Source organism: Sus scrofa, chromosome 3 (assembly GCF_054392235.1).
Source record: "Sus scrofa isolate SSC_HxYL_T2T_F1_AM1 chromosome 3, Sscrofa_HxYL_maternal_Yorkshire_Landrace_v2.0, whole genome shotgun sequence".
In the NCBI taxonomy this organism is placed as follows: domain Eukaryota; kingdom Metazoa; phylum Chordata; class Mammalia; order Artiodactyla; family Suidae; genus Sus; species Sus scrofa.
Genome location: NC_139385.1, coordinates 30,918,815 through 30,943,513, shown reverse-complemented (window position 1 = coordinate 30,943,513; position 24,699 = coordinate 30,918,815). Strand labels below are relative to the sequence as shown.

Below are 24,699 nucleotides of genomic sequence, written 5' to 3'. Positions count from 1 at the left end.
TCCTTCCCTTCAGAGTGAGACTGCAGTGTTACGTTTCACCAATAGGTGCCTCCATCACATCAGAGTTCCCCTTTAGAACTGGAAGTATCATTTTCAGTAAAGCCTTTGCTTTTTATCACCTCTCAAATTGTCAACATTCTAAATTGCAAAGGACATGGGCACAGGTACACACAGTTCCGAAACTGATAGAGATATTAGCTATACTCCAGAAAAGCTGAACTAGTACAGCATGCAGTACGTATCATTACAAAAAACCTCACAGATCGCTCTATACGCTGGGACCCCGCAATTCCACTTCAAGAGAATTATGCTATAGTAATAGGATAGTTTCTCAAAAACATGTATAGAGGGGATATTATGGGGTCATTACAATGTAAATCTAGGTGGTTATTATTTTTAAAATTAATGCGTTCGTGTGTAAATAAAATCTCTAGTGAAAAAGATCTGTAAGAAGCAGCAGAAGACCAGATCCAGACTCCCTGACTCTTAAATCCCAGCTTTCCTACTTTTTAGTTGTGGGAACTTGAATAAGTTATTTAACATCTCTGTGCTTGGTACATAGTAATGGTACATATCTTACTAGGATTGTTATAAAGATGAGATTATGCATTCATAATATATTGTAGGTTGTATAAAGCATGGAGAGTTACAGAATATCTGTATAGTGTGAATCTATTTCTGTAGAAAAAAAATATACCAAGATATGCATGGGCTTGAAACAAAATCTGGAAGTTTATATGCCAAAATATGAACAGTATTTATCACTAGCTAATGGGATTGGCAGATTGAATTTTACCAAATGCTTTTCTGTATTTTTTTAAATCAGCATATATTGCTTTTATAATTAGAAAAAAGCATTCTATTGAAAAGTAACTTGCAAATTTGGATATTTGAGGCAGTGTTTCACTTTTTCTTTTTCTTTTTCCTGCTTTTTTGGGGTCTGCATGTGCAGCATATCAAAATTCCCAGGCTACACGTCAAATCCAGTCTACAACTGCGGCCTACACCTACACCGCAGCTCAGGATACTAGTTGGGCTTGTTACCACTGATCCACAACAGGAATTCCCAGTGTTTAGCCTTTTAAATGTAACTTCTATTAAGATCTGGCCCTATGGGAGGTCCCGTTGTGGCTCAGCGGAAACAAATCTGACTAGTATTCATGAGGATGCAGGTTCAATCCCTAGCCTTGCTCAGTGGGTTTGTAGGTGGCAGATGTGGCTCAGATCTGGCATTGCTCTGGCTGTGGTATAAGCTGGCAGCTATAGCTCCGACTCAGCCCCTAGCCTGGGAACCTCCATGTGCTGTGGGTGGGGCCCTAAAAAGACCAAAAAAAAAAAAAAAAAGGTCTGGCCCTATGAAAGTTGGCAACCAGGAGGCCAAACTGAAGAGCTTGATTTGGAATTGAGATACTACAGTTTTTGAAGTTCCCTTGTAAAGAGCCAAGTTCCCCAGGTATACTGCTGACCTCAGCTGCAAGGTCCTGAGAACACCTTGAAACCAAACGTGTTGCAGGATTTCTTTCCTGCTGCAGCTGAGTTCCAAAGCTGTGGGAGCTTAGCTGCTGTCTACCTCATGAGACTCCAGTCCTGAGAGACAAAATAAATGTCTGCCTAGGTTGGTGCTTCAGCTTTGCTCCTGGGCAAGTCACTTAACCTGAAGTCCATTTACACAGCTCTGTGGGGATATATCTACTTTTAAGGATTATTATGACTATTCAAAAACTCAGTTTTTGGAAAATGACCAAATAGTGATCTGGATATGAATTATTTTCCCTCTCTGAGCCTCAGTTTCCTCATTGTAAAAATGGCAACATTAGTACTTACTAAACAAGGTTGTTTTAAGAATTAAATTAGGGAAAGCCTACATTGTACTGAGGATCATCTTCTAACTGCAGGATAATAGAGCAGATAGAGGGCTCCCTGTGCCAAAAGCACTCCCTTTGCTCCTAGGACTAGTCAGAGCCATTCCTTTTCCTGAATGGGTGGGGCTGGAAGTTTCCCAATGGGCCCCCACTCCAGAACTCTGCAGAGATGGGCCCAGACCATAAGGTCTCTGAGGCCCCAGTCTGCACACACTGTTCTTTCAGCTGATGCTCGGTCTTTTGGAAGCCAAAGCTGCCAACTTGGCCTCTTGCAAAACACACATTCCATTCATAAGTGCGTTTGTGCATTTTTCCTCCCACACCCTTTTAGACAGCCAGTGCAGAGCTGCCAAGGCAGCTGCTGGAGAAGCAGCTTTTCATTTAGGGGAAAAAAGCAACTTGAAAGATTTTCACAGAACTCTTGGTTTAGGCTTTGAACGTACTACTCCCCAACTTCTCTGGCCTCCTCACCCATAGTGGGGTTGGGTTGTTCAGGATACTCAGCCATGTTCAATTTCATTTCCTTTTTTCTTCCCCCCCTTGTAATACCTTCCCTATTATAAAGGAAACCCAGTAATAGAAACCTGAAAAATCCAAAAAAGTTAAAATTACATCTAATGCCACTATTTTACAATCTTTCCATTATTCAAAAGCAGTTTTTAATAGCTGCATAATATTCCAGTGTGTTGATGTGTGTCATAATTTCTAAAACAGTCCTCTGTGGTCAACATTGAAGTTATTCCCAAATGATGCTGCCAGTCATATCCTTGCCACATCTTTGGCAGATAATATTTCTTGAGGAAAAATTCCTAGAAGTGAAATGATTGGTCTAAAGACTATGAACACCGAAGGTTTTATTTTTTGGGGGGGGGATTTTTTAAAAATTTATTTAATTTTTTTTGCTTTTTCATCCACACCTGCTCCATTTAGGAGTTCCCAGGCCAGGGATCAAATCCCAGTCACATCTGTGACCTATGCCACAGCTGTGGTGATACCGGGTCCTTAACCCACTGTGTCAGGCTGGGGATCAAACTGGCAACACCAGAGACAAGTCGGATCATCAGCCCACTGCGTGACAGCAGGAATTCCCACTGAAAGTTTTTTAAATTCCAGGAAAGTTTGTGTTTGCTAGCATCAATTTGTTTCATATCTTTGTCAGTTTGATAGGTTAAAAGTTTCATTATAGGTTTAATTTCTGTTTGTTTGAATCCCCTTTAGGTTGAAAGATTCAATATCCTTTTTTCCAGAAGCTTTTTGGCCAATTTTCTTTAGTGAGTTGTCCATATCTTTTGCCCATGTTTCTGTTCTCTTTTCCATACTTATTTTTTAAGGTATCCTGTCAATTATTGCAAAAACGTTCCTAGTTTTTAAAGGTAGTGCGTTTTAGAAGTTCTTGTTATGATTTTTTTCTATTTGCTTTTATGGGTAGAAAGTCTTGACATAACCAGAGAGCAATTTAATATCCATTTATATATATATATAGTTTTGAATGATTTAATTTTTATACCTTTATTCCTCCTGGGACTTAAATTTTAGCATATGGTAACTCTTCCCGCAAATACTTAGATTTAATCCAATTTATCTTACTTAAAATGCAGTAAAAGAGCCTACATTATTTATTATGTCAGCCCACGTATACAACAGCCTTGTGTCTCTGTCTTCTGTCTTAACGCTAGTACCATATTGTTTTATAGCTCTGTATTGTGATATACTAGCAATTTCAGCACCACCCCAGGTAAATATTGTCGGCCTATGGAGTCCTCAGCAGCATGGATTACAAAATACTATTTAAAAGTTAGATGCTCTGCTGCTGACTGCATTGCTGCCATATTCCACTAGGACTTTCTCGGCACCCCTGAGGTAAGAAGAAAATCAGGATTGGAATGTTACATAGGAAGAATGTTATACCCACAAAAGACCATTACAGCTTTCATAGGTCAGGGCATCCTTGGAAGGAAAGGAAGTGGAAGAGGTTAGGAGGCTAACTCCCTTGCCTTAACTTCCCAGGCAGACTAACACTTTTGGATCTAGGTCAGAATTGAGAGCTAGAGAATGATTTGCAGAGCTAACGGAAGCTATGTGCTTTGGCAACTGATTTGAGAGGAAGGAAGAAGCCAGTACTGAGGTGATTCTACTATACTCTGGGCCCTCAGCACCACCTTCAGTGTACCATTCATGCTTAACGACAACAAGAAGTCCATTCCACACACATACAGTGAAGCTTAGCTGGTATTAGTATGAGTTAGTTGCTTATCCCTCATCTAATCAAAAATTGGATTTTAGCCATACAGCACCATGACACTTCGAATAGCTCCATGCTCTAGATATAAGCACCCAAATCACCCCCACCTCTATTTGTAAGGCCCTGGCTGGGCTCAAAAACTCAGGCCAAAGCAGATACAAGCCCGAGAGTCACCTGGAAAAATAAGTACATGTTTTGGATGAATACTTTTTAAGTGAAAAAGTCTCCCCCTAAATTTCCTTCCATCTTCCATCTGATGCTGACCTTGGTAATAAAAAAATTCCAGTTTTCTGAAGAAAGCTTATAATCTAGAAAGAGGAGGTAGTCATGATTCCTAAGCCCTTTCCAAATGAAAAGAAAAAACACATCTAATGCCACCACTGTACTTAATTTTTTTAAAGAGATACCAACATGAGGCTGGGAATCTTTGAGAAGGCCATTAGGTCCTCCATCAAAGAAGTGACTAAGATGGCTGGTCAACAGCTTTCCCAAATATAAACAGTAACTAGACAGAAAATGGCAATTAAAGGAAGTTATGGGTCATAAGTGGTCTACCACAATCAGACTTTAGAATTTAAGATCCAGTTGGAGTCATCAGGGATCATGTTAATCTAAGCTCCCCCATCCTCCCAATTTAGCAGAGGGAAGTTGAGCCCCCAGGAGGAGCAGTGACTTGTGGAAGGTCCTGCGTGACCATGCCAATTACCCCACCCCCCACCCTCACTTTTCTCTATCACTCTGGATTCCCTGCATTACTTACCTAACAGCCTTATATTTACGTGTTTTAAAGATTATGGATGTTCTTTTAAATCCTAACATTGATAGAAATAACAGCCTCTTGATTTTACAGATGACTAAAAGGAACTCAGAATTTCACTAGTTTGCCAAAGGCCACAGAGCAGTGGCACTTGATGGTTTCACTTTGTCTCCTTTGCCGTAATCACTGCCAACCTAGTAGATATAGGAGCTATTGGTTTAGCACAGTGTTCTAATTCATTTTTTATTCTTCATGGGAATCCACATCAGTTGCTAAGGTGAGACTAGGTAGTGACTCTGTGAGGACTCATTTGCTTTTTACCTAAATGTATGGGCCTCCAAAAGCCATTAAGTTTGGTGACTGGGAGGTCAACATCCATGTCTGTAGTCTAAGGATCTTGTACTATCTGGATTATTTTCCAGAACAGAGAATTTGCAATCCAGTATGTTGGAAGAGGCACCCAGTGGGTAAATCTCACCCCAAAATGAAGTCATTTTTTTGTTTGGGGCTTGGTTTTGGTTTTTGTTTTTTGCAGAATTGTCAATAGTCAAGTAAACAAATTTATTAGGTCCAACAGCAGGTTACCTTCCAAATAAAAAAACATCAAAAAATGTAGACAACGACAAAAATGCATATAACCAGTTAATAAAAATATCCAAGGGGCCATTTGGAGAGTGCAACAGTGCAGAGAATACAAAGTATTGACTTTTGTCAACAAGTTTGTACAACTTCAAGGAGCACACTGGTCACAAACCAAGAGGAATCCACAAACGTGGAGGGTCACTCATCACCTCAACGAGTTAAGGCAGGGTATCTGTAGGACCAATTTCTCCAAGCCCCATTTGCCTATTGCTTCAAATTCCCCCTTGGAAACCTAGAATCATTCATTAGTGCAACAGGTACGAGCAGTTAATCACAGACTTGGGGCTGGGACCAGGAACAGAGGGAAGACTCTTCTCCCAGAATAAATGTTTTTTTGGGGGAAAAAAACAGCAGCTGCTGAGTGGCTTCCTTTGGCAATATCCAAGATTTGTGTCCGGAGGTGGGTGGTGGAAGTGCAGGCTGGCTCAGTTTCCAAGCAGAGGAGAGGGAGGATATCATGCCCCAGCACCTGAGTCAGAAGCAGGATCTGATGGTTACTCAAAGCTATTTGAACCAACCTTGTTTCTGCAACCAGTACTCAATTTTGTCTTTCAGTGAAGGAAAATACCTGTAGATCCTCGCTGTGATGTAACGCCAAATGAGGTTAACCTGGGTGTATGCTATAATTACAGCTTAGCAAAGGAATAAACTCTCGAGGGGGATTGGGTGGGAACCTTTATATAATTGAGAAAACAGACTGTGGGCTAAGGAAGATCAGTGTCACAGGTTCTCAAATGAGTCCCCATTAACACTTTAATAACACTTTAATGGCCTTTTCAGTCCACTTTGTTTAAACAAACTGCTGGAGTCCCCCAAGGAAGAGCTTTGTCGAGCTTTGTCAGTTAAAGATGTCCAGGTCATCATTAACCAAACGTTAAGACACAAGAAAAATGGCAAAGCAGGTGATTACAGCAAGAAAACGTAGCAGCAGCTTCCTTCCAGCCCTTATAATTGTTGTATAATTGGGTCTACCTTTGAGCTTCAGGGCACTGAAGACTGTCTTAAATGTGGCAAACCAAACACAGTACTAAATACAGATTTTCTCTTTTGTTTTTTAAACTTTTATACCAAGTCCTTATCCTAGCGATTTTCCACCACTGTTTTATACAATTTGGCATAATATAGGAAGCCATCACATTAACCCTACAGGCTCCAGCCTGAGGACTGAATTTTGGCATCAGTCCCTAAAGACCAAATAATAGTGTGTGGCTTAATCCTTTCTTCCTTTCCTGGGTGAGTTTGTGCCTTTGTTAGGGAAGTTTAATATTGAAAACACTGTCTTGTACGTTTTCAGTTGGATTTCCTTGTGCCTGTGGCCTTTGTTGAAATTTGGATCTCTACCCAGCTCTAGCTTTTCCTTCTAATCAGAAGGGTAGAAATGGGATCTTGGACCCAGCTCACATATGGGCACATCTGGCAGAACTGCTGAGGCAACTAGTTGAAGCATAGCAAAATGTCATTACAGGAGGTGGGGTTAAGAATGACACATTCAAATTTGGCAGGGATGGGGAAAGAGCAATTCAGTGAAGCAACTTAATCTCATATAGCTTTCTAATCAATTGCTAAAGAAATATCACACACAGTCACTTGCCAAAAACAAGCAATTTCCCAACATACCCAGTTCGTTGTAGTCACTCAGATATCTGCATATTTTCAAAATAGCATCCACATCCTTCCTGTCTCCACACCACGACACCACTCTGGTGTCCTGTTAAAGTGAAGAGTGCACTGGCTTACCTGAGGGGCATGCATTGACCTCCACACAATTACTGCTCATTAAGCAGTAAAGCTACTTCTAGGCAAAGAGGAACAGGGACCTTTCATTTCCCAGAAGTGTAAATGCAAACTTTACATACGTTCTCTACCTTGGATCTCTCTGCAGCAAAACTGCTTTTCCTATTGTCAAGAAAAAAGTCAGGCATTGGCCCAGGCTACTGCAGAAGCTTGAATTCCTTGCATCAAGGACACATACCTGGAAGGAGACTTAAGTCCCTCCCTGACCATTCTCTTTTCTGGCTTCTCATTTGCACATTTTTGTAACATATGTATCATTAAAATACAACCAAAAATAAATTTAAATGGCTCTTTTGTGAGGGGTGGGAAGCTGAATAGTTGAATTAAAAAAATCCACACTTTATAGCATACTTAATGAATGGCATGCCTTCTTGTAGGCTGAGGAAGTCTACCTCTTTTGGGCCCTACTTGCCATACACCTTTTTTTTCTTTTTTTGGGGGGGGTCTTTTTAGGGCTGCGCTCACAGCATATGAAGTTTCTAGGCTAGGGGTCGAATGGGAGCTGTAGCTGCTGCCTACACCACGCCACAGCAATGCAGGATCCGAGCCTCTGACACCTACACCACAAGCTCACAGCATCACTGGGTCCTCTAGCCCATTGCGCAAGGCCAGGGATCAAACCCATGTCCTCATGGATACTAGCTGAGTTCGTTACTGCTGAGCCACAACAGGAACTCCCATACACCCTTCTGATCTGAGACAGAAAATCCTTAGCTGGCTAGGAGCAGCCTACCTTTACCCTTATTCAACCTCTACCCAATCGAGAATCGGAAAAACTGGGTGAGAAGGTGGTCTTGTTAACACCTCAGTCTAGGGACCCCGACTACAGCTGAGCCCACAGAATCTGCTGGGACACCCAGAAACTTTTATACAAGAGTCTTGTGTGTTAGCATCTGGACTGGGGCCCTGTTCAGCTTTCCAGCAGTATTGCTAACCTATTATAGCTGACTTTAAGTGATTTTAAGTTTCCCATCCATCCTGTAGAAGGGGCAACTGTTAGGATTTAAAAAAAAAAAAAGAAAAGAAAAACTTCAAACTTCAAGTATGTACTCTATGTCAGTGCCAATTTTAGAAAAACTGTAGAAACTCCTTAAATCATCTTTGTAAAGATGGGAGCCCAGAGCCATAGGCTACTAATAAAAGAAAATAAGCAATTCCTGCCCAGGCTGAGAAACATGCCTGGAGATGGGGGTCCAAATGTTTAATAAATTCTCATTACCCCAAGAATATAAATATTTTTATAAGTTTTTATTTAAAAGATTCTCTTTTCAGTCTGTTCCAAAGTGTTGGAAGCTGAACTGTACAAGTTCCTCCCACCCACCCCTCCAGTACAGTTTCATGACTTTTTTTTTTTTAAGTGTAAAAATAACAAGAGGACCCTCTACTGAAACAAGGGAGGACCAGTCAGCTCCTGTGTGGCAGTTTGGCCAAAGCTGGCCTTACGGAGCGAGCACTAGGGAACTGAGACTCCCTCTTGTGAGGAAAGGGCTGAGAAATTTCATCTTCAGTGAAAACAGTCCAAATTCAGATTCAAAACCTCCTTTATGATGTTCCCTGGCACTCTTCTTATACTTTTTTATATTGAAGGCAGCTCCCTTTTATAGCCAGTTTTAGCAGGCAAAGAAAAAAAAATAGATACATATATGTGTATATATATATATTTTATATAGGTAAAATATATACATATCTTATATATGTATATATACATATTTGGGGGCAGGGAAAGGAGAGGAGAGTCATGTAAACCTAAACAGTCATCACATACCCCAAATGAGCCTGACAGTAACAAAGAAGATAATAAATAACTTCTGGGGGTTAAGTGACAACATGGGTGCAGCAAGAAGGGAAAGGGCACACATTTAACTATTAAATACATTTCTATATTTGTTTGGCAGAGTTCAGGCCAGCCCCAGGCTTCTGCACTTGCCAGACAAGTAAGCTGATGATACTCAAAAAAATTTAAAAAAAAATTCAAGCAGAGCTCCATACCACAGTTTTCCTTCAAGTCAGTTGGCCGGCAGGCACAGTTTGCCAACCACCAGGAACAGAAACTTTGGCTCCAAGGCAAATGAAAAAAAAAAAAAAAAAAAAAAAGGTATTTCCACTTACAACATGAAAATACAGAAAATTCATCAAAGAAAGAAAACTATCAAAGTCTACTTCCAGCAAAACTGAGGTAGCACTGCTTTCTCTGCATTCGATGCTTAAGTGGTTCTCAGTACAAGGTGTTCTAAAAAAACTGCTCACTTGACTGACAGGTGCAGCATGTTGATGGATAAACTCAACATGAAATGCAATAGGTCAAAGGAGGAATGAGCAAGAAGTGAGGAAAATAAGGATTTCAGATAAATTAGCTTAAAAGGGGGTTGTCCCCAGACTACAAATGCCCTTGGCTGGCCTTGGCTCTCCAAGAGCTTTAAACTGCCTGGGAATTAATGCAATGTGGTTAACAGTTAACACTGCTATTCAATTCTGCATAATGTTTAAAAATAATTATTACAACCTAAATTCAACCATGTAAACAGCACTACACACAGTACAGACCTGCCCTGAAAATCAAGAATATCCAAAACTGAGATCTGGCACTGTGTCATTTTGTAATGATAATTCAACCTAACTGTCCCATTCCCCCCTCCCTGCTCTACACCCTCCCCCGCCCCCCCCCAAAAAAATCTAATTTGTGCAAGAAATGGCAGGCTTATTCTATCTGAAGGCTTAAAAAAAAAAAAAAAGATAAACAACAGTTAGCCAGGTTCAAATATTTTGGGGGAACCCCCCCAAAAAAGAAATAACCAAAATAACCAAAAAGTGAAGAAAGTGCCTAAAACATGATACAGCATTTTAGAGCCCTTTCAGATACAAGGCAGAGAAAGGTGTAAAGTAGAAAATATCCGGATCTTCAGCAAATTCCAGAAAGGTCCAATTCCTCAGTTGGCTGCAGGGCAGCGGGCAGATCCGTGCTGCTGCGCCTGGGACAGAGCCACTAAGTCTGCTCCGCGGGACACAAGCCCTCGGGCCCTGAGCTGAGTGCACCTCTCCCTTCCCCTTCTCTTTTCCTCCGCTCCATCTCCCACTCCACAAAGGTATCGAAGAGACTTGGCCAGGCCTCATCTTCGCTGTAGTTGCTGAGGTCAGGGCCAATCACCTGAGTGAAGTTAAGGAACATGTTCCAAGTGTCCCTGGAGATGCCCTTGATCCCCGAGGGGTTCTCTGTTAGGAAGTTTAGCCACTGGTCCAATACCGGGGGATTGTTCTGGGTAAAGACTAGTTTCCACAGGGCAATGGCTATTTCCCGATGCAGTGACCGCTGCCCTTCTTCAGAGTCCAGGCCGAACTGAAATGTAAACCGGTAGAGATCCTTGAATTTATCCTCTTGTTTGGCTTCTGTTAAGAGGCTAGGGAACCGTGCACAGATCCCATCAATGCTGTCTGCACTTATTGCTTTGCAGCCATCAAAAAACTCCTTCCTGCAAGAGGAAAGAGGGACACAATAATTGTAAATAGTATCACTTACTGAGAGGCAATATAGTATTAAGAGCATAGCTGTGTGGCTGGCTGGCTAGATTTGAATTCCCAACCCCTCACTAACTGTGGTCCTACTTCCTCTCAAATGGTGAGAATACTACCTTATTTCATAGGGTTTGGATTAAACAAGTGAATATGTCAACTGCTCCTAACAGTGACTGGCACATGGTAGGCAGCTGATAATGGTTCATTCACAAGCAGGTCTCCTGCTCTGTGCCCTATTTCCCGCCCTGCAATGGTGATTTAAGTTACAGATTCTCCTCCCAGATGGGGAGTCTCTTCCTGTTTTCCTTTTGATTCTCTAGGGGTTGTTGGGGAATTTTTTTGGTCCCTGCCAAGGGAAATTTCTGGAGCCAAGATTCTGGATGAACCTGGGTAACTCTACCACCAGAGATCAAAGTTCTGTTATTTCTAGGGCTGCACCCACGGCATATGGAGATTCCCAGGCTAGGGGTCCAATCAGAGCTATAGCCACCAGCCTACACCACAGCCACAGCAACTCGGGATCCGAGCCGCGTCTGTGACCTACACCATGGCTCATGGCAACACCAGATCCTTAACCCACTGAGCAAGGCCAGGGATCAAACCCACAACCTCATGGCTCCTAGTTGGGTTCGTTAACCACTGCGCCATGACAGGAACTCCAAAGTTCTGTTATTAAAAGACAAAAATTGGGAGTTCCTGTCATGGCTCAGTGGTGATGATGGCTGACTAGTATCCATGAGGACGCAGGTTTGATCTCTGGCCTGGCTCAGTGGGTTAAGGACCCGGTGTTGCTGTGAGCCGTGGAGCAGGTTGCAGACTCGGCTCAGATCCCGTTTTGCCGTGGCTGTGGGGTGAGCCAGCAGCTGTAGTTCTGATTGGACCCCCAGCCTGGGAACCTCCATATGCTGCAGATGAAGCCCTAAAAAAAAAAAAAAAAAAAAAATTTGTGGGGAGTTCCCTGGTGGCTCAGTGGATTAAGGATCTCATTCTGTCACTGCTGTGGCACGGGTTCCATCCCTGGCCTGGAAACTTGAGCATGCCACAGGTGAGGCCAAAAAAACCCACAAAAATTGTGTATCTTTAATATCTATATAATACTTGCAGTTGACAACACAGTCTCACAGTGATAATCTCAGAGATTTCTGTATTTGCTGAGAAAGAACATCTGAGGTCTGTCGTCAGGTAACCTACCCAGGGGCAAGAAATGATACTGAGAGGTTCTCAAAGTCAATTCTTCTTCCTTTATTAACTCAGTGCTCTGCAAACCAAACCTTAGGGTGGCCCTGCCGTGTCATCTCCCACACACAACCTCTACAGGCATGCATGACAATGTACACAACTACTGCTTGACACTGGGGCCAGCTGGCACATAGGCTGGCTAAGGGTTATGTGTGGAGCCAAAAGGGGCAACTTGCTTCATGAAGAGACTGAGGCATATCCCCAGTGGCACTCACTATATTGGCACTCACAGTGCCTGACACGTGATAAGTGAACAATAAATATCAAGTGAGTGAGGACGTGAGTGAATTTACAAGAAAAGAAAGTCTAGAATAGCAGTGGGCGGGGCGGCACCTTGGCAACGTGGATTACTCCTCATTTAACTTCAGACAAAGATGACTGGTTGCCCAGTTCTCCAGAGGCTGAATAGCTTTAGAGAAATTGGTCAGAAAAAGAAATTAAGACTTACTCAAACCCCTCAGAAGTCAGCCTAGGTCTATCCTAGCTGGACACCACTGCTCAGTAGGCCTCTCTCACCTCCTCTGCTCACCTGCTGACCCTTGGGACTAACCTGGTGAATTTGCACATGGTAGCAGCCTGGAACTTCCAAGCCAAGAGCAGCACTCGAAATTCCGTGGGGTCCACACATAGGTCATTGCAAAAGCGCTCCATGCCTTCCTCCAAAATTGCATCCTCCCGCTCGTCCTTATAGCGCCTGAACAGTTCTTCCAGCCTCTGTAAGGAAGACTCCTCGGCATTTGACTTGGGCTCCCTCCCAGCATCTCCCGAGGACGTTGGCAACTGGCAGGCCTCAGCAGCAGCCTCTGCCTTCTTGGTCCCATTGACGAGGATATCCCCACCTGGCTTGCCACAGGCTGGCAGCTGTTCCTCGCGGTGGCCTGCGCCCCGCCTGCTGTATGACTTGCTGCTGGGGTCACGGTCTCCATTTTTGCTACCCAGAGTTGATGAGGGATTCTTGCACTTGGTGACACACTGGCCCATGATGCTGGTGGCCTGACCTCTAGAGTGGCCCCCTCTGGACTGGATGCCCTCGTTGACACTGGTCCATGTGCCTCAACATGCCATCAGCCAGAGGAGCCAGCCAACCTGGAAAGAAATTAGGGCATGATCAGCACTGGACAGAGAGATGCAGGATGCAGGCTCCTCTCCAGGGCCTGTGCGTTGGGACAGCACTGTTTCAGTGAACCAACCATGAATCAGGGGAGATGCCCCAAGTTCATCACTATCCCCTCTTGCAAGCTTACACTTTCGCCTTGGAAATGCAAAGGCTAGAGCACATATGGAGAAGCATTAAGGAAAATTCCTAAAATTCTTAAGGTAACATAGATCCCAAAGAGATTGATTCACATGCAGGACACATCACGGAAGGCAAAGTGCCCATGCAACACAGCAGGTTAAGGATTCGGCCTTGCTACAGCTGTGGCACAGGTGGCAACTGCAGCATGGGTTTGACCCCTGGCCTCAAAACTTCCACATGCCACAGGTACGGCCAAGAAAAAAAGGAAGACTAAAGTTTTGCCAGAAATACTCCAAAGGAAATTTATCTTGCTAACTTGCCATCACATAAGAAAGTTACTTGGAGCTGTGTTAACTCAGAAGGTGCAAGTAAAATGTCCATCCTCTCGTCTCTAATGTCCAGATTCTCAGATTTTCTTTTGATGTAGGATGAGTGGTGGGGGAAAAAGGGGTGGCCACATCCAAAACAACTGTATGGTGTCATAATGGCCCAAAGATGTAAAGAATTTGCAAATTCAAGGCTATAAAGAGAATCCTAGCCAAATAACAAGGTAAAATGTCTTCTAATTTCTTCAAACTCCTTTCTGGGACCCACCACACATAGATGAAACACCCGTTCTCCACCCAGAGGAGCCGTCCATCAAGGCTGTACTCTACACCAGGGGTCCCAGTCACTGATTTCTTTACGCCCCTCAGCAGGTGCGGTGTGGAAGGAAAGCCAAGTTCGCACTAAACGTCAACGTCCTATAGGGCCCTTAGTCTTCCAAGATGCTGTCTCCATTGTAAAAGAAGGGCTGGGGAGTTCCCATCGTGGTGCAGCAAAAACGAATCTGACTAGTAACCAGGAGGTTTTGAGTTCGATCCCTAGACTCCCTCAGTGGGTTAAGGATCAGGCATTGCCGTGAGCTGTGGTGTAGGTCACAGACGCGGCTCAGATCTGGTGTGGCTGTGGCTGTGGCGTAGGCCAGAACTCTGATTCGACCCCTAGCCTGGGAACTTCCTATGCTGCGGGTGCAGCCCTAAAAAGCAAAAAAAAAAAAAAAAAAAAGGCTGATTTACCCAATTATTTAGAAATAATTGCGAGATGAAAAAGAAAAGTCTGCACTGATACGTAACAAATTCATCACAGTAGTTTAAGGAACTAAAAAGTGTTTTTTAAAGAATTGCTAGAAATTTCTGGGTCAGGGTGAGGTAATTTCTCTGAAGACTATCAACTCTTTCAACTGGTCTGCTAGAAGATCCATCTATAATTTAGTACTTGTAAAATTTTGCCACCTTCTCAATAATTGCAGCCTTGAAATTATAACATTAACAGACATTTAGACCAGGAGCCAGAAGTAAATTTTCTCCCAGGGAAAGCAGACCAAGTCAATGTCAGGCTCATGCCTCCCAAGCTGAAGCTCTCATGGACCCTCAATCCCAAGTCAAAGCTCTAAGGAGACTGGCGCTGGGGCAGAGGGGTGCTTTTAATGGAAGGTTGGAGCTTTAAACTTTACCTGGAGAACGTGAGCTTCCTCCAAAGAGTGCTTGGATCAATTTGGAGGTATCTTCAAAAGGAATTCTAAGGGTAAGTTCTGAGTGTACAAGTTTAAAACAAAGACCAGAACCATTCCTATAGTTACTGCAGTCACATCATATCAGGGTGTGTCCCCTTCTCCACCCTCAACAAGAATAAATGACAGACATGACCATACAGGCCCTTAAAAGACTGGCAGTTTCACTCAGGTTTCAAAAATACACTGAAACCCTTAGAACGGGTTTTGGTGTGAAAATGAGACTTAAGGGTTTTCTTTAGGCTTTTTCATGCTTTTAGAGTAGAGCTAGTAAGCCATAAGCGTAACTTGTTAAAATTTTAAAAGGCAAGGGGTTAATTCCTGGAAGACCAGCATACAAGGAAAGCAACTGTTCAAGCGGAATTATCTCAAAACAAGCAGGACTGTACCATGTGGAGGGTCTGGTTTCCAGATTTGTGTTTCTAAAGACTAAAATGCTGAAAGAAACAAAAGGCCCAAACTTACACAAACCCCACATGCTCACAGACTGGCAACTAATTCCCAGGCACGTTGACTCACCAGGGTTTGCTGCTCAGCTTCTGCTGCTGAGGGGAAGCCCCGGTACCTGGCAGGATAAGAGGATTTCCTGGCTTCTGACTGAGCCCCTATCCCAGGCCACTCACCACTGCCCCCACTGGACAGATGCTTTATGATACCAGCTGCCTCCAAATCCCGGTGCCAAGGCCTTTACATCGTGACGGATGGGCCTCCCAAAGAGGCCCTAATCCTTCCACCCACCAGCCCTCCCATAAGTACATCTGTGCTGACCTAACACAGCAAAACCAGCTGAAACCTGAAGGCTTTTTACATCCTGGCAGATGAAAAAAAAGGAGGGGACAATCAATTTAGATGATGGGCCAGCAAGTGCCAGAAGATTTAGATGCCTTTCTTCTATTCTGGTCCTTTTCTTTGAAATGTCCGATTCCCGCTGAAATAAGTAGTGGTCTCAAGCCAGAAGAAACTATTTTCAGATCAGATGACGAGTATGACTCCCTGATTATTCAGTGGGCTCCCTTTTTTCTTTGGGAAAATAGTTCTGCTCCCAGAGATTTCACCAGGCTCGATCACGGTGCTCAGCCCTGTGTCCCAGGCTGGCAGTACTTCAAGTGTTTCAAAGTCAAAAGTCTCCCCGGACCCACCAGTTGTTGGCTAATAGCTAATAATAAGCAGTTATCAACTACTGAGCACTTGATATCATGTCAGGCACTATTACGCTGACTAAGCATTTTAAGGACAAAACTCATCCATCCTCACACAACTCCATTTAAAGACAGGGGAACTGAGGCACAAAGAAAATCATCCAAGATCACAAGCAGAACCTGGTATGCCTGGCTTGAGGAACCATGAGCTTTTTAACCACTAGACTAGACTGCTGAGCCCACCTGCATCAGATCACCTAGGGAAAGCCCACCTAAGGATGAGTCACCACAGCAACCACAGAGCACCAAGCTTGCAGTCAGCCGCTGGAAAGAACAATCCATGGTCTCAAGAAGGGCATCCTAGTCATTGCACTCCCCTGGGCAAGCCTTATCTCTCTGATGCCCTGAGGCTCAGCCTCACCAGTGCCAAGGACTAGAATCAGTCCAGGGTCAAACCTGTGGTGTTTCAGCCCATCAACATGGTTAAAACTCCAGCTCTCTTACAGTTCAACCCTGCCAGTGATTGTTTGACCCTGATCAAAAACCTGAATTTCCTGAACCTGCAAAATGGTATGTACTTCACAGAGCAGTTCTAAGGAGTCAGTGAGGAAATGCAGACAAAGGGAACCTGGCACACACTGTCCTACACACAGAAGACACTTGACCTGACAGCTGGTTAGCCTGATGAAAGCCCCAGCTTGTCCCACCTGAGCAATGGGCTCCAGGCCTTGGCTTCCCGAGACCCAGACAGCATGCCTGCACTTGCCTGGAGTCGAATACTTGAGTCTTGCTCAGAAGCAGTCTCTTGAACTACAGTACTGACCCTGCTCAAATGCACCAGTGGTCAGAAATACCTAAGGGATCAGCTTCTCCCCAGGATAGGATCCTTAACAGTCAAGCTGGGTAGCTGCTGTGTCCTGTGGATCTTCTGAACTGCTGGTCGCTCCCCGGCCCTAACCTGGGGCAAGCTCCCAGCCAGGTCCAAGCTCCGTTCCCTTTCCACTAAGTCCCAGCTCTGCAGGTCAGCAGAAGACAGGATTTCTAACTTGCTACTCACTTACACTCATTTAACGGCACTGCCTTTCCAGCGGTCTTCCTGCTACCTCTCTGAAGTGGAGCAGCTCAGCACAATCTGGGCACCCCAGGGCCTAATTTCATCACTCACAGAGCACTGCTAGTAATGATACCATTACACTTGTTAGTGCCTTATAACAGCTATAGGTAAACACAGCTCTATGAAGTTAATTACCTCTTTTCATAGGAAAAGAAATGGAGGCACACCGAGGTCAAGAAGCTAGCTAGGAAGGGAGAAACTGGAGCAGAGTCATGAAGAAGATGAGCTCTGGGAGCAGACAAACCCAGACCTAAGTCATGGTAATAGCACTAACTTTGTGACCATCAGCATGTAGCTTTAAAATGGGACTGTTGTGGAAGTTCCCGTCATGGCCCAGCGGACACAAATCCGACTAGGAACCATGAGGTGGCAAGTTCGATCCCTGGTCTTGCTCAGTGGGTTAAGGATCCAGCGTTGCCGTGAGCTGTGGTGTAGGTTGCAGATGCAGCTCGGATCTGGTGTTGCTGTGGCTGCGGTGTAGACTGGCAGCTTTAGCCCTGATTCGACCCCTAGCCTGGGAACTTCCTATGCTGCGGGTGCAGCCCTAAAAAGCAAAAAATAAATAAATAAATAAATAAAATAAATAAAATGGGACCATTGTACCTCATGGACTGGAGGGTAAGGTAAAGAGATAACCCAGGGAAAATGCTTTCTCCAATCCTGGCTCGTATAAAGTATTCAGTAAGCGTTAGCCTTTGTTATGGCTGTTATTAGCACAAAGGTGTTGAAAGAATCACGCCTCCCTTCTTCTAGAACAGTGCTCTTGTCAGGAGCCAGGCCAGGTCTCCTGGGGCAGTTCAGGTAGGCTGACACCGCCAACGTCCATAGCAGCTCTGCTGTTCTGGCAGTAAGTGATTCTGCTCTCCTATTTCAGCTAAAGTGGCATAAATGAGTGAAATGGAGTGAGCGTCAAGGAGGGGCAGGGAGATGGGAAAGGCAAGAAGAAGAATAAAGGGGGCAAAGGCACAAACAGGAAACCTACCTCTAGGCACAGCATTGAGGGTTTACTTGAAAGACGGCAGAAAGTCACTCTGCTCAGTTTATGCTGGACCAAGCTCAGCCTCCAGCTTTCTCCTTCAATCTCAGCTCTAACTGCTTCTGCCTCTCTCTCTCTCCTTCCCTCTCTGCTCATCAGCTTCCCTGCCTCCCTCTTCCCCTGTGCCAGCCCCCGTTGCTGTTCCCGGGAATGGGCTTGGCTGCCTGCCTGGCCCCAGGCCTGGAGCTGGCACTGCTGGGCCCAGGGCAATTCCAGAGGTCGTGGTCCCTCTGGATGCTCTGGCTCCACAGAGAGCCAGAGAAGAGAGATGAGGAGGCCGGCTGCTTCTCTCTCTTAGGCAGTTCCATGAAGTGAAAATCAGGCAAGTCCCTGTCTTCTAGGCCTCACTATCCACTTCTGGCACAGAATCACCTCTTACGAACAGAATGACCATGAAGGGCTAAATCACACAAAGACGCAATGTGAAGCAGACAGGAAAGGAGAGAGGAGGGTGAACGGGTGTTAGGGGGACTGACCAAGAGGAAGTAGTATTTGTGGACCGCGGGGCCATATGCTTCATTGACAGCAGCACCAGCTTCCCACCTCAGCAACGTAGGCTGTCAGAACTCCTACAGATGAGGAAACTGAGGTTTCTTAAACCACTAAGAAGTGAGACTAGGTAATAAAACTAGTCTGTCAGGCTCCAAAATCTGCCCAATGGGAAAGTTTCATGGAGAAGATGGGTCTGGTTCTGGTTCTTCAATGACTGGCAGCAGAGAGTGGAAAGGAAGGACGCAAAGGGCCCATCTGGTTGGTCCAAGCTGACAGAGGATTTTTAAATGTTTATGAATAGCAGTATCTTTTAAATTACAGGTATAGATTGAGGAGACTGACATGAATTGTCACATTTAACCCACTACAATTCCATAAGGAAGATAATAAAATCTTCATTTCACGTAGGGGGAAACCGAACAGAGTTTAAGAGATTTTGGCCAGCCTAGAAAGGAAAAGGGATTCAAACCCAGGCAGGCTGATTCTAAACTCACCTTTCTACATCACTGGCCTCATCACTTACTGTTCTTTGCCATGATGTATATTCTTCCCCTAAGGAGACCATGATGGCCCAAGAAGAAAAGATATATTATCAACACCTAACTATACCCCAGAGCTACTGCGTCATCAGGAACAGAATAAACTCCCAAGAAGCCTTCAGCTCTGGTCTGGGATCTCGAGATGGACTCTGATGACTTCCTTGAAAGGAGCAAAGGATCCAATTCCCTCCCCCTACCCCATTCTGTTCCCATCTAGAGTCTATTCAGAAGCAAGAAGCCACTGACAAATGCTAGTGTTTCTAAATATTTATAGCATTAAAAAACTCATCGTTCCAACTTACATCCAAACAGTTGTACAGCTAGTTAGGTGCATGTTTTTACTTCTTACTATATATGTCAGACACCCAGCTGCCAGAAGCTGAAGTGGCTGTACTTCCTGAGAAGACTCAAAAGACTTTAAAATACAGAGCCTTCTGGAGTTCCTGTCGTGGCTCAGTGGTTAACGAATCCAACTAGGAACCATGAGATTGCGGGTTCGATCCCTGGCCTCACTCAGTGGGTTAAGGATCCGGCGTTGCCGTGGGCTGTGGTGTAGGGCGCAGACCCAGCTCAGATCCAGCATTGCTGTGGCTGTGGGGTAGGCCAGCAGCTGTAGTTCTGATTGGACCCCTAGCCTGGGAACCTCCATATGCTGCGGGTTCGGCCCTAAAAAAGACAACAGCAACAACAACAAAACCAGAGCCTTCTGCCTGCCGTCACTTGGAACTTGGGACTTAACAAGTTCACCTTCGGAGATTAGGTCTTACCTAGAGCTACTTGGAGGGAAAACTCTCCCCTCTGCCAAACCAAATGAAACCCATCTGCTACTACTTTCATGCTTTTTGTCCTAAAATGTACTGCAAGTGGCAACCTAAGATAGCAGTTCTGGTAAGGGAAGTGTAGGAACACATGACTTTCTCATCAGCCAATCTCAAAAGTGCAAAAGCTTTAAAACAGGGATGGAGGAAGAAGAAAGGGAAGAAAGGAAGAGGAAAAAAAATTTAGGAAAATAGACCAATTGGTTATATTTCTGTAAAATTATCTTAGGTCTTAGGATTAAAACCAGTCAGCTTTGCACAAAATGATTTTTCTTTCCTTTTTAAAGGGTCCTTACTGTTCCTTTCCTTATATAATTCAAATATAATGAGAAGAATGTATATGCGGTTGAGGCCTCAAGACTGAAGCCAGTGTGGGCTGGCCAAAACAAATACTACTTGCCAAATACAACCAAGCCAACACACACATATACTATAAAGTTTCCAAATACCAAAGAATCAAGCATTTTTTGGTCTCTAGGTTCCAGAGCTGTTACATTTTTAATCCCACATGAGTCAAAATAACCAAAAAAGAGCTGAATTATTTTACCGACCCACAGCTGGAATATTTCTGCTGTCGCTATAATGGATCTGGAGAGGTCTGACTGTCCACTTACGTGCAAAGTGGGCATCATTAAGTGGCACCAGATTTCTAGGTTGGCTATTCCTTTTTGTTTCTGCACCAGTTTTTTCACTAACTTTGCCTATTTAAAACCTGAAGGGGAGTTCCTGTCACTGATGTGAGCTGTGGTGTAGGTCACAGATGAGGCTTGGATCTGGCATTGCTGTGGCTATGGCATAGGCAGGCAGCTACAGCTCTGATTCGACCCCTAGCCTGGGAACCTCCATATGCTTCAGGTTCAGCCCTAAAAAAGCAAAAAAAAAAAAAAAAAAAAAAAAAAAAAACACCAAAAAACCAAAAAGAGAGGGCTTTCTTGGATTTGTGCTCCCTGGTACCATAATAAAAATGGCCTGCATGCTATACTCTTCATCTCTGGTTTTAGCTTGGAGCTGGTTCTTAGGAAACTCTCATTCGACCACACTGAAGGTAAAAACCAAAGTTCAAGGCACCAATTCCCTGCTTCCAGTTAGCATATGGATACCTGCCACCTCTGGGTTTACCTGGGGTAGATAATTAGTCCTCAAACACCCAATTACCATATCAACTGTTCACTTTTCATTCACCTTCTGAGGAATTCAGGAGTCAGCAACGGACTGAAAAATAGTCCACTGGGGATGAGATTTGGTTTTTGCATCTCAGGTAAAAGAAAAGCAAGAAAGGAAAATGTGAAATGAGTCCAAAGATAAGAAATGAACCCAATATAAAGATGATAAGTGAGTGCATGCAAATGTCCTAGAGGGGCACCTGAATGACCACAGATTATACAGAGGTGGTTTCTAGAGCCGCTGTTCTTCTAAATAACCCTCAGCTTCAATTACATTAATTAATCAATCTCAAATCTAATTCTTAAAAAAAAAATCCAAAGTCATCATGGCCACACCTATCAGTTTTTTTTCCTAGAGGCCCATGATGGAAGCTGACCGCTAAAGCACAGCAGACAGGAAAAGGAAGAGGGACAGAAAAAAGACCTGTATAATTAAAGAATATGTTTTTAACCACTTCAGTAAGCTGCTGCGAGAACTGAGGCCACTAAGGCTTTCTTTCCTACTGCCAAATTCAAAAGTATTACACAGTTATTCTGTACAGTTTAGAAAATATGGAGAAACATAAAGAGAAAAAAGTCTCCTAGCATCCCACCGCCTGCAATTAATATTTTGGTGTACATCCTTTCAGTAGTTCATATGGATGGATAAATACATGCATGCACATACTATGCACATCAAACTTTTAAACAAAATTGGGTCATATTGTACACTCTGTTCTGCAAACTTTTCCATTGAACACTTTCATATAAATCTTCTTTCATCAAATTCCTTTAAAAGAGAAGTGACTCAATGGCAGTACTGGTATCACCACATAACCCATCAATTATTTATAGCCTACTATTCAATCTGTCAAAAATTTGGTGCTGCACAGCAGAGGGGCTGCAGAAAGGTTGAGACTCTCTGTGAAAACATATTTAATAGCCAGATAGGTCTTTTACTGATTTGTCAGTTATTCTCATTATTGGACATTTAGCTTGCTTCCAATAATTCACTATTATAAACAATATTGTGACTGTAAATAGAACATGCAGCTAAAATTCAGCAGATTTATAATAATTTCCTGAGAATAAATTCCTAGAAGTGGACCAAGAGATCAAAGACTATGCAAAAATATATATGTATGTAATCCAAGCGGAATTAAAAAGTAGTATCAACTTATATAATGGGAGTGTATTGGAAGGAGATATTTCTCCAGCATCATCTTGTAACGTATGTCAGCTAATTCAATTTCTTTTTTTGTTTTTTGGCCACCTGTGGCATACAGAAATCCCCAGGTTAGGCACTGAACTCGCTCCACAGCAGTGATCCAAGCCATAACAGTGAAAATGCCCAATCCTTAATCATCAGGGCAATTCCCCAGCTAATTCAATTTCTTAAAACACACAAAACACCCTTACCTAAAGCGCTTTTTAAAGACATTATGTTTTAAGGAAAAATACCAAACTACCAGAGAAGGATGGAAGACAAAAAGAGAGACCAAGTGCTTCACTGTAAAGCACATCAAAAGACTGACAGACCCAACAATTTTGGTTCCAAGAATTTTAAGACTGTGATGTTAAACGATGGAGGGGGGGTGGGTGCGGGCTGGGGAACAGGAAGAGATTAACCACAGGATATATTTTAATGCCATCCGAATTTCCGTGATTTATTCTTTTATTTTTTTTTTTTATTTTTTTTCTTTGTCTTTTTTGTTGTTGTTGTTGTTGCTATTTCTTTGGGCCGCTTCCGCGGCATATGGAGGTTCCCAGGCTAGGGGTTGAATCGGAGCTGTAGCCACCGGCCTACGCCAGAGCCACAGCAATGCGGGATCCGAGCCGCGTCTGCAACCTACACCACAGCTCACGGCAACGCCGGATTGTTAACCCACTGAGCAAGGGCAGGGACCGAACCCGCACCCTCATGGTTCCTAGTCGGATTCGTTAACCACTGCGCCACGACGGGAACTCCTGATTTATTCTTTTAAAAGAAAATCAGCCTTCTCTGATGCCCCATACACACACATGCAAAAGCTAACACACACCCCCATCTTAAGGTCTAATGAAGGGTCTGACCCATGGAACTGAACCTTAGTGAATGACATTCCCAGGGAGCAAGAGGTTTGTTCAAAATGGAACTGGGGTGCTCTTGAAATGGTTAAAATGGTTTACAGGCCAGATTTAGACCACAGATGACTTACATGGCTTTCTAGCTTCAGACTGGACCAAAGGATATTACTGCATGCAGCAGAGACTTGTCTGCTCCCAGGGCATCCCATTTCTTCATCAGGGAGCCACTCAATTTTCACTATAAGAAAGATCCCTCTCCCTCACTTGTGGCCATGTAGTTGGGTGGGGCTCATAATGCACTATGTGACTTAAGCCCACCAAGGTCTCCCATGCCCTTGACTTCAATGAATGGGTCAGGGATATGCGGGTGACCTAAGCCAGACAGAGTGAATTTTAGCACTGAAAGCAAAGGAGGTTGGAGCTGCTCATCTTACCAGAAAGAGCACCAGGGAAAATAATAATGTCTATCAAAGGGTCACTGTGAGGATTAGACTGTCCCTTCTTATCAGATGGGTCTCAGCCCAAATGCACGTAAGACAAAATACATTTTGAAGGCATTATTTGCAGCCAGAATCTGACTATACTTAGTCAGATTTAAGTATATGAATAAACTCTCCTGCATAAGTGTCACGTCAGGTTTTCTGTTACAACTGGGAGTCCCTACCAAGACACAGCCATGTCACTCACATCTCTACTCACAGAGCAAACAAACAGAAGACCTGATACTGTAGTTGGAGACTAACTTACTAGGCCAATATATCAGGGGACCTCCACCCCCTTAGCTGAACACCAGGACCAAGGGTCCCAAACTTAAGCAAACTGTAAAATTCCATTACAACTGGGTGGACCTTGAGGATGCTATTTAAAAGATGGTATGACTAATGAGCAAAAGAACCTCTCCAACTGCAATTCTTACAATCTTAGGCCTCCCTCAAGCAAATACGCCACCGAGCACTTGGAACAGCTTTACTCTATTGTGTGTACTTCTGTCACTTTCATGTTCCCAAGGAGGAACCGCATGCCAGCACTCAGACACCACGTGAAAAGCTGTAAAACAAAAACTCCTGGAAGCCTTTCTCTATGCAATAACATGATCAATCTTCCGAGTGAAATAGGTATTTGATCTAAACCACATCCTACGAAAATGAAAGACCAGATTTGACCAGAACTTTGCTCCTCTCTTAGTTTCAATTACTGTTACTGAAACAATTTCTCTTTGGTTTCAAGTACTGAAGAGCCTATTTAGAAAGTATTTAGGTTTTGAAGATGGCAACAGGAAATGCAAATGCTTGATTGTTTTTATTGGAAATATATTCCCTACAGGTTTAAACTTGAGGCCCCAAGGTTTGGGCCTTTTTTTTTCAACAGTTACTTATGTCACAAATGTACACTCATATGGCATGAGGCCAAAGGGTACATTAACATGTGCAAAGATAAGCAGATAATTAAATTTTAAAAATAGAGCTTTATACCTGGTGGCTGGCATCATGGTATTGCAGGCTTGGCAAAGTAAGACA

The 24,699-nt window shown here is 43.6% G+C and overlaps 2 protein-coding genes across 12 annotated transcripts in view; one reads left to right on the top strand and one right to left on the bottom strand.

Annotated features, from left to right (window-relative positions):
- The window catches only part of REXO5 (RNA exonuclease 5), a 61,303-nt gene extending 41,847 nt beyond the window's left edge, over positions 1-19,456 (top strand). For 4 of the 7 annotated variants that reach the window (XR_014840633.1, XM_085017411.1, XM_085017405.1 and 1 more), the window contains one exon: positions 7,386-7,576. Coding sequence is in view for 6 of the 7 variants with exons in the window: in XM_085017411.1 (XP_084873537.1) it covers positions 7,386-7,491 (106 nt within the window). In the remaining variant the exon portion in view is untranslated. Of the gene's footprint in view, positions 1-7,385; positions 7,577-19,173 lie in introns of those variants that run through there. The other 3 variants (XM_085017414.1, XM_021086509.2, XM_085017412.1) reach the window with 1 other exon arrangement.
- The window catches only part of DCUN1D3 (defective in cullin neddylation 1 domain containing 3), a 40,716-nt gene continuing 21,425 nt past the window's right edge, over positions 5,409-24,699 (bottom strand). For 2 of the 5 annotated variants that reach the window (XM_085017465.1, XM_085017463.1), the window contains exons 2-3: positions 12,597-13,132; positions 8,533-10,764 (exon numbers count right to left, since the gene is read on the bottom strand). In XM_085017465.1, coding sequence (XP_084873591.1) covers positions 10,281-10,764; positions 12,597-13,027 — 915 coding nt within the window. In that variant the 5' untranslated portion in view covers positions 13,028-13,132 and the 3' untranslated portion in view covers positions 8,533-10,280. Of the gene's footprint in view, positions 10,765-12,596; positions 13,133-15,354; positions 15,401-24,699 lie in introns of those variants that run through there. The other 3 variants (XM_021086516.2, XM_021086515.2, XM_085017466.1) reach the window with 3 other exon arrangements.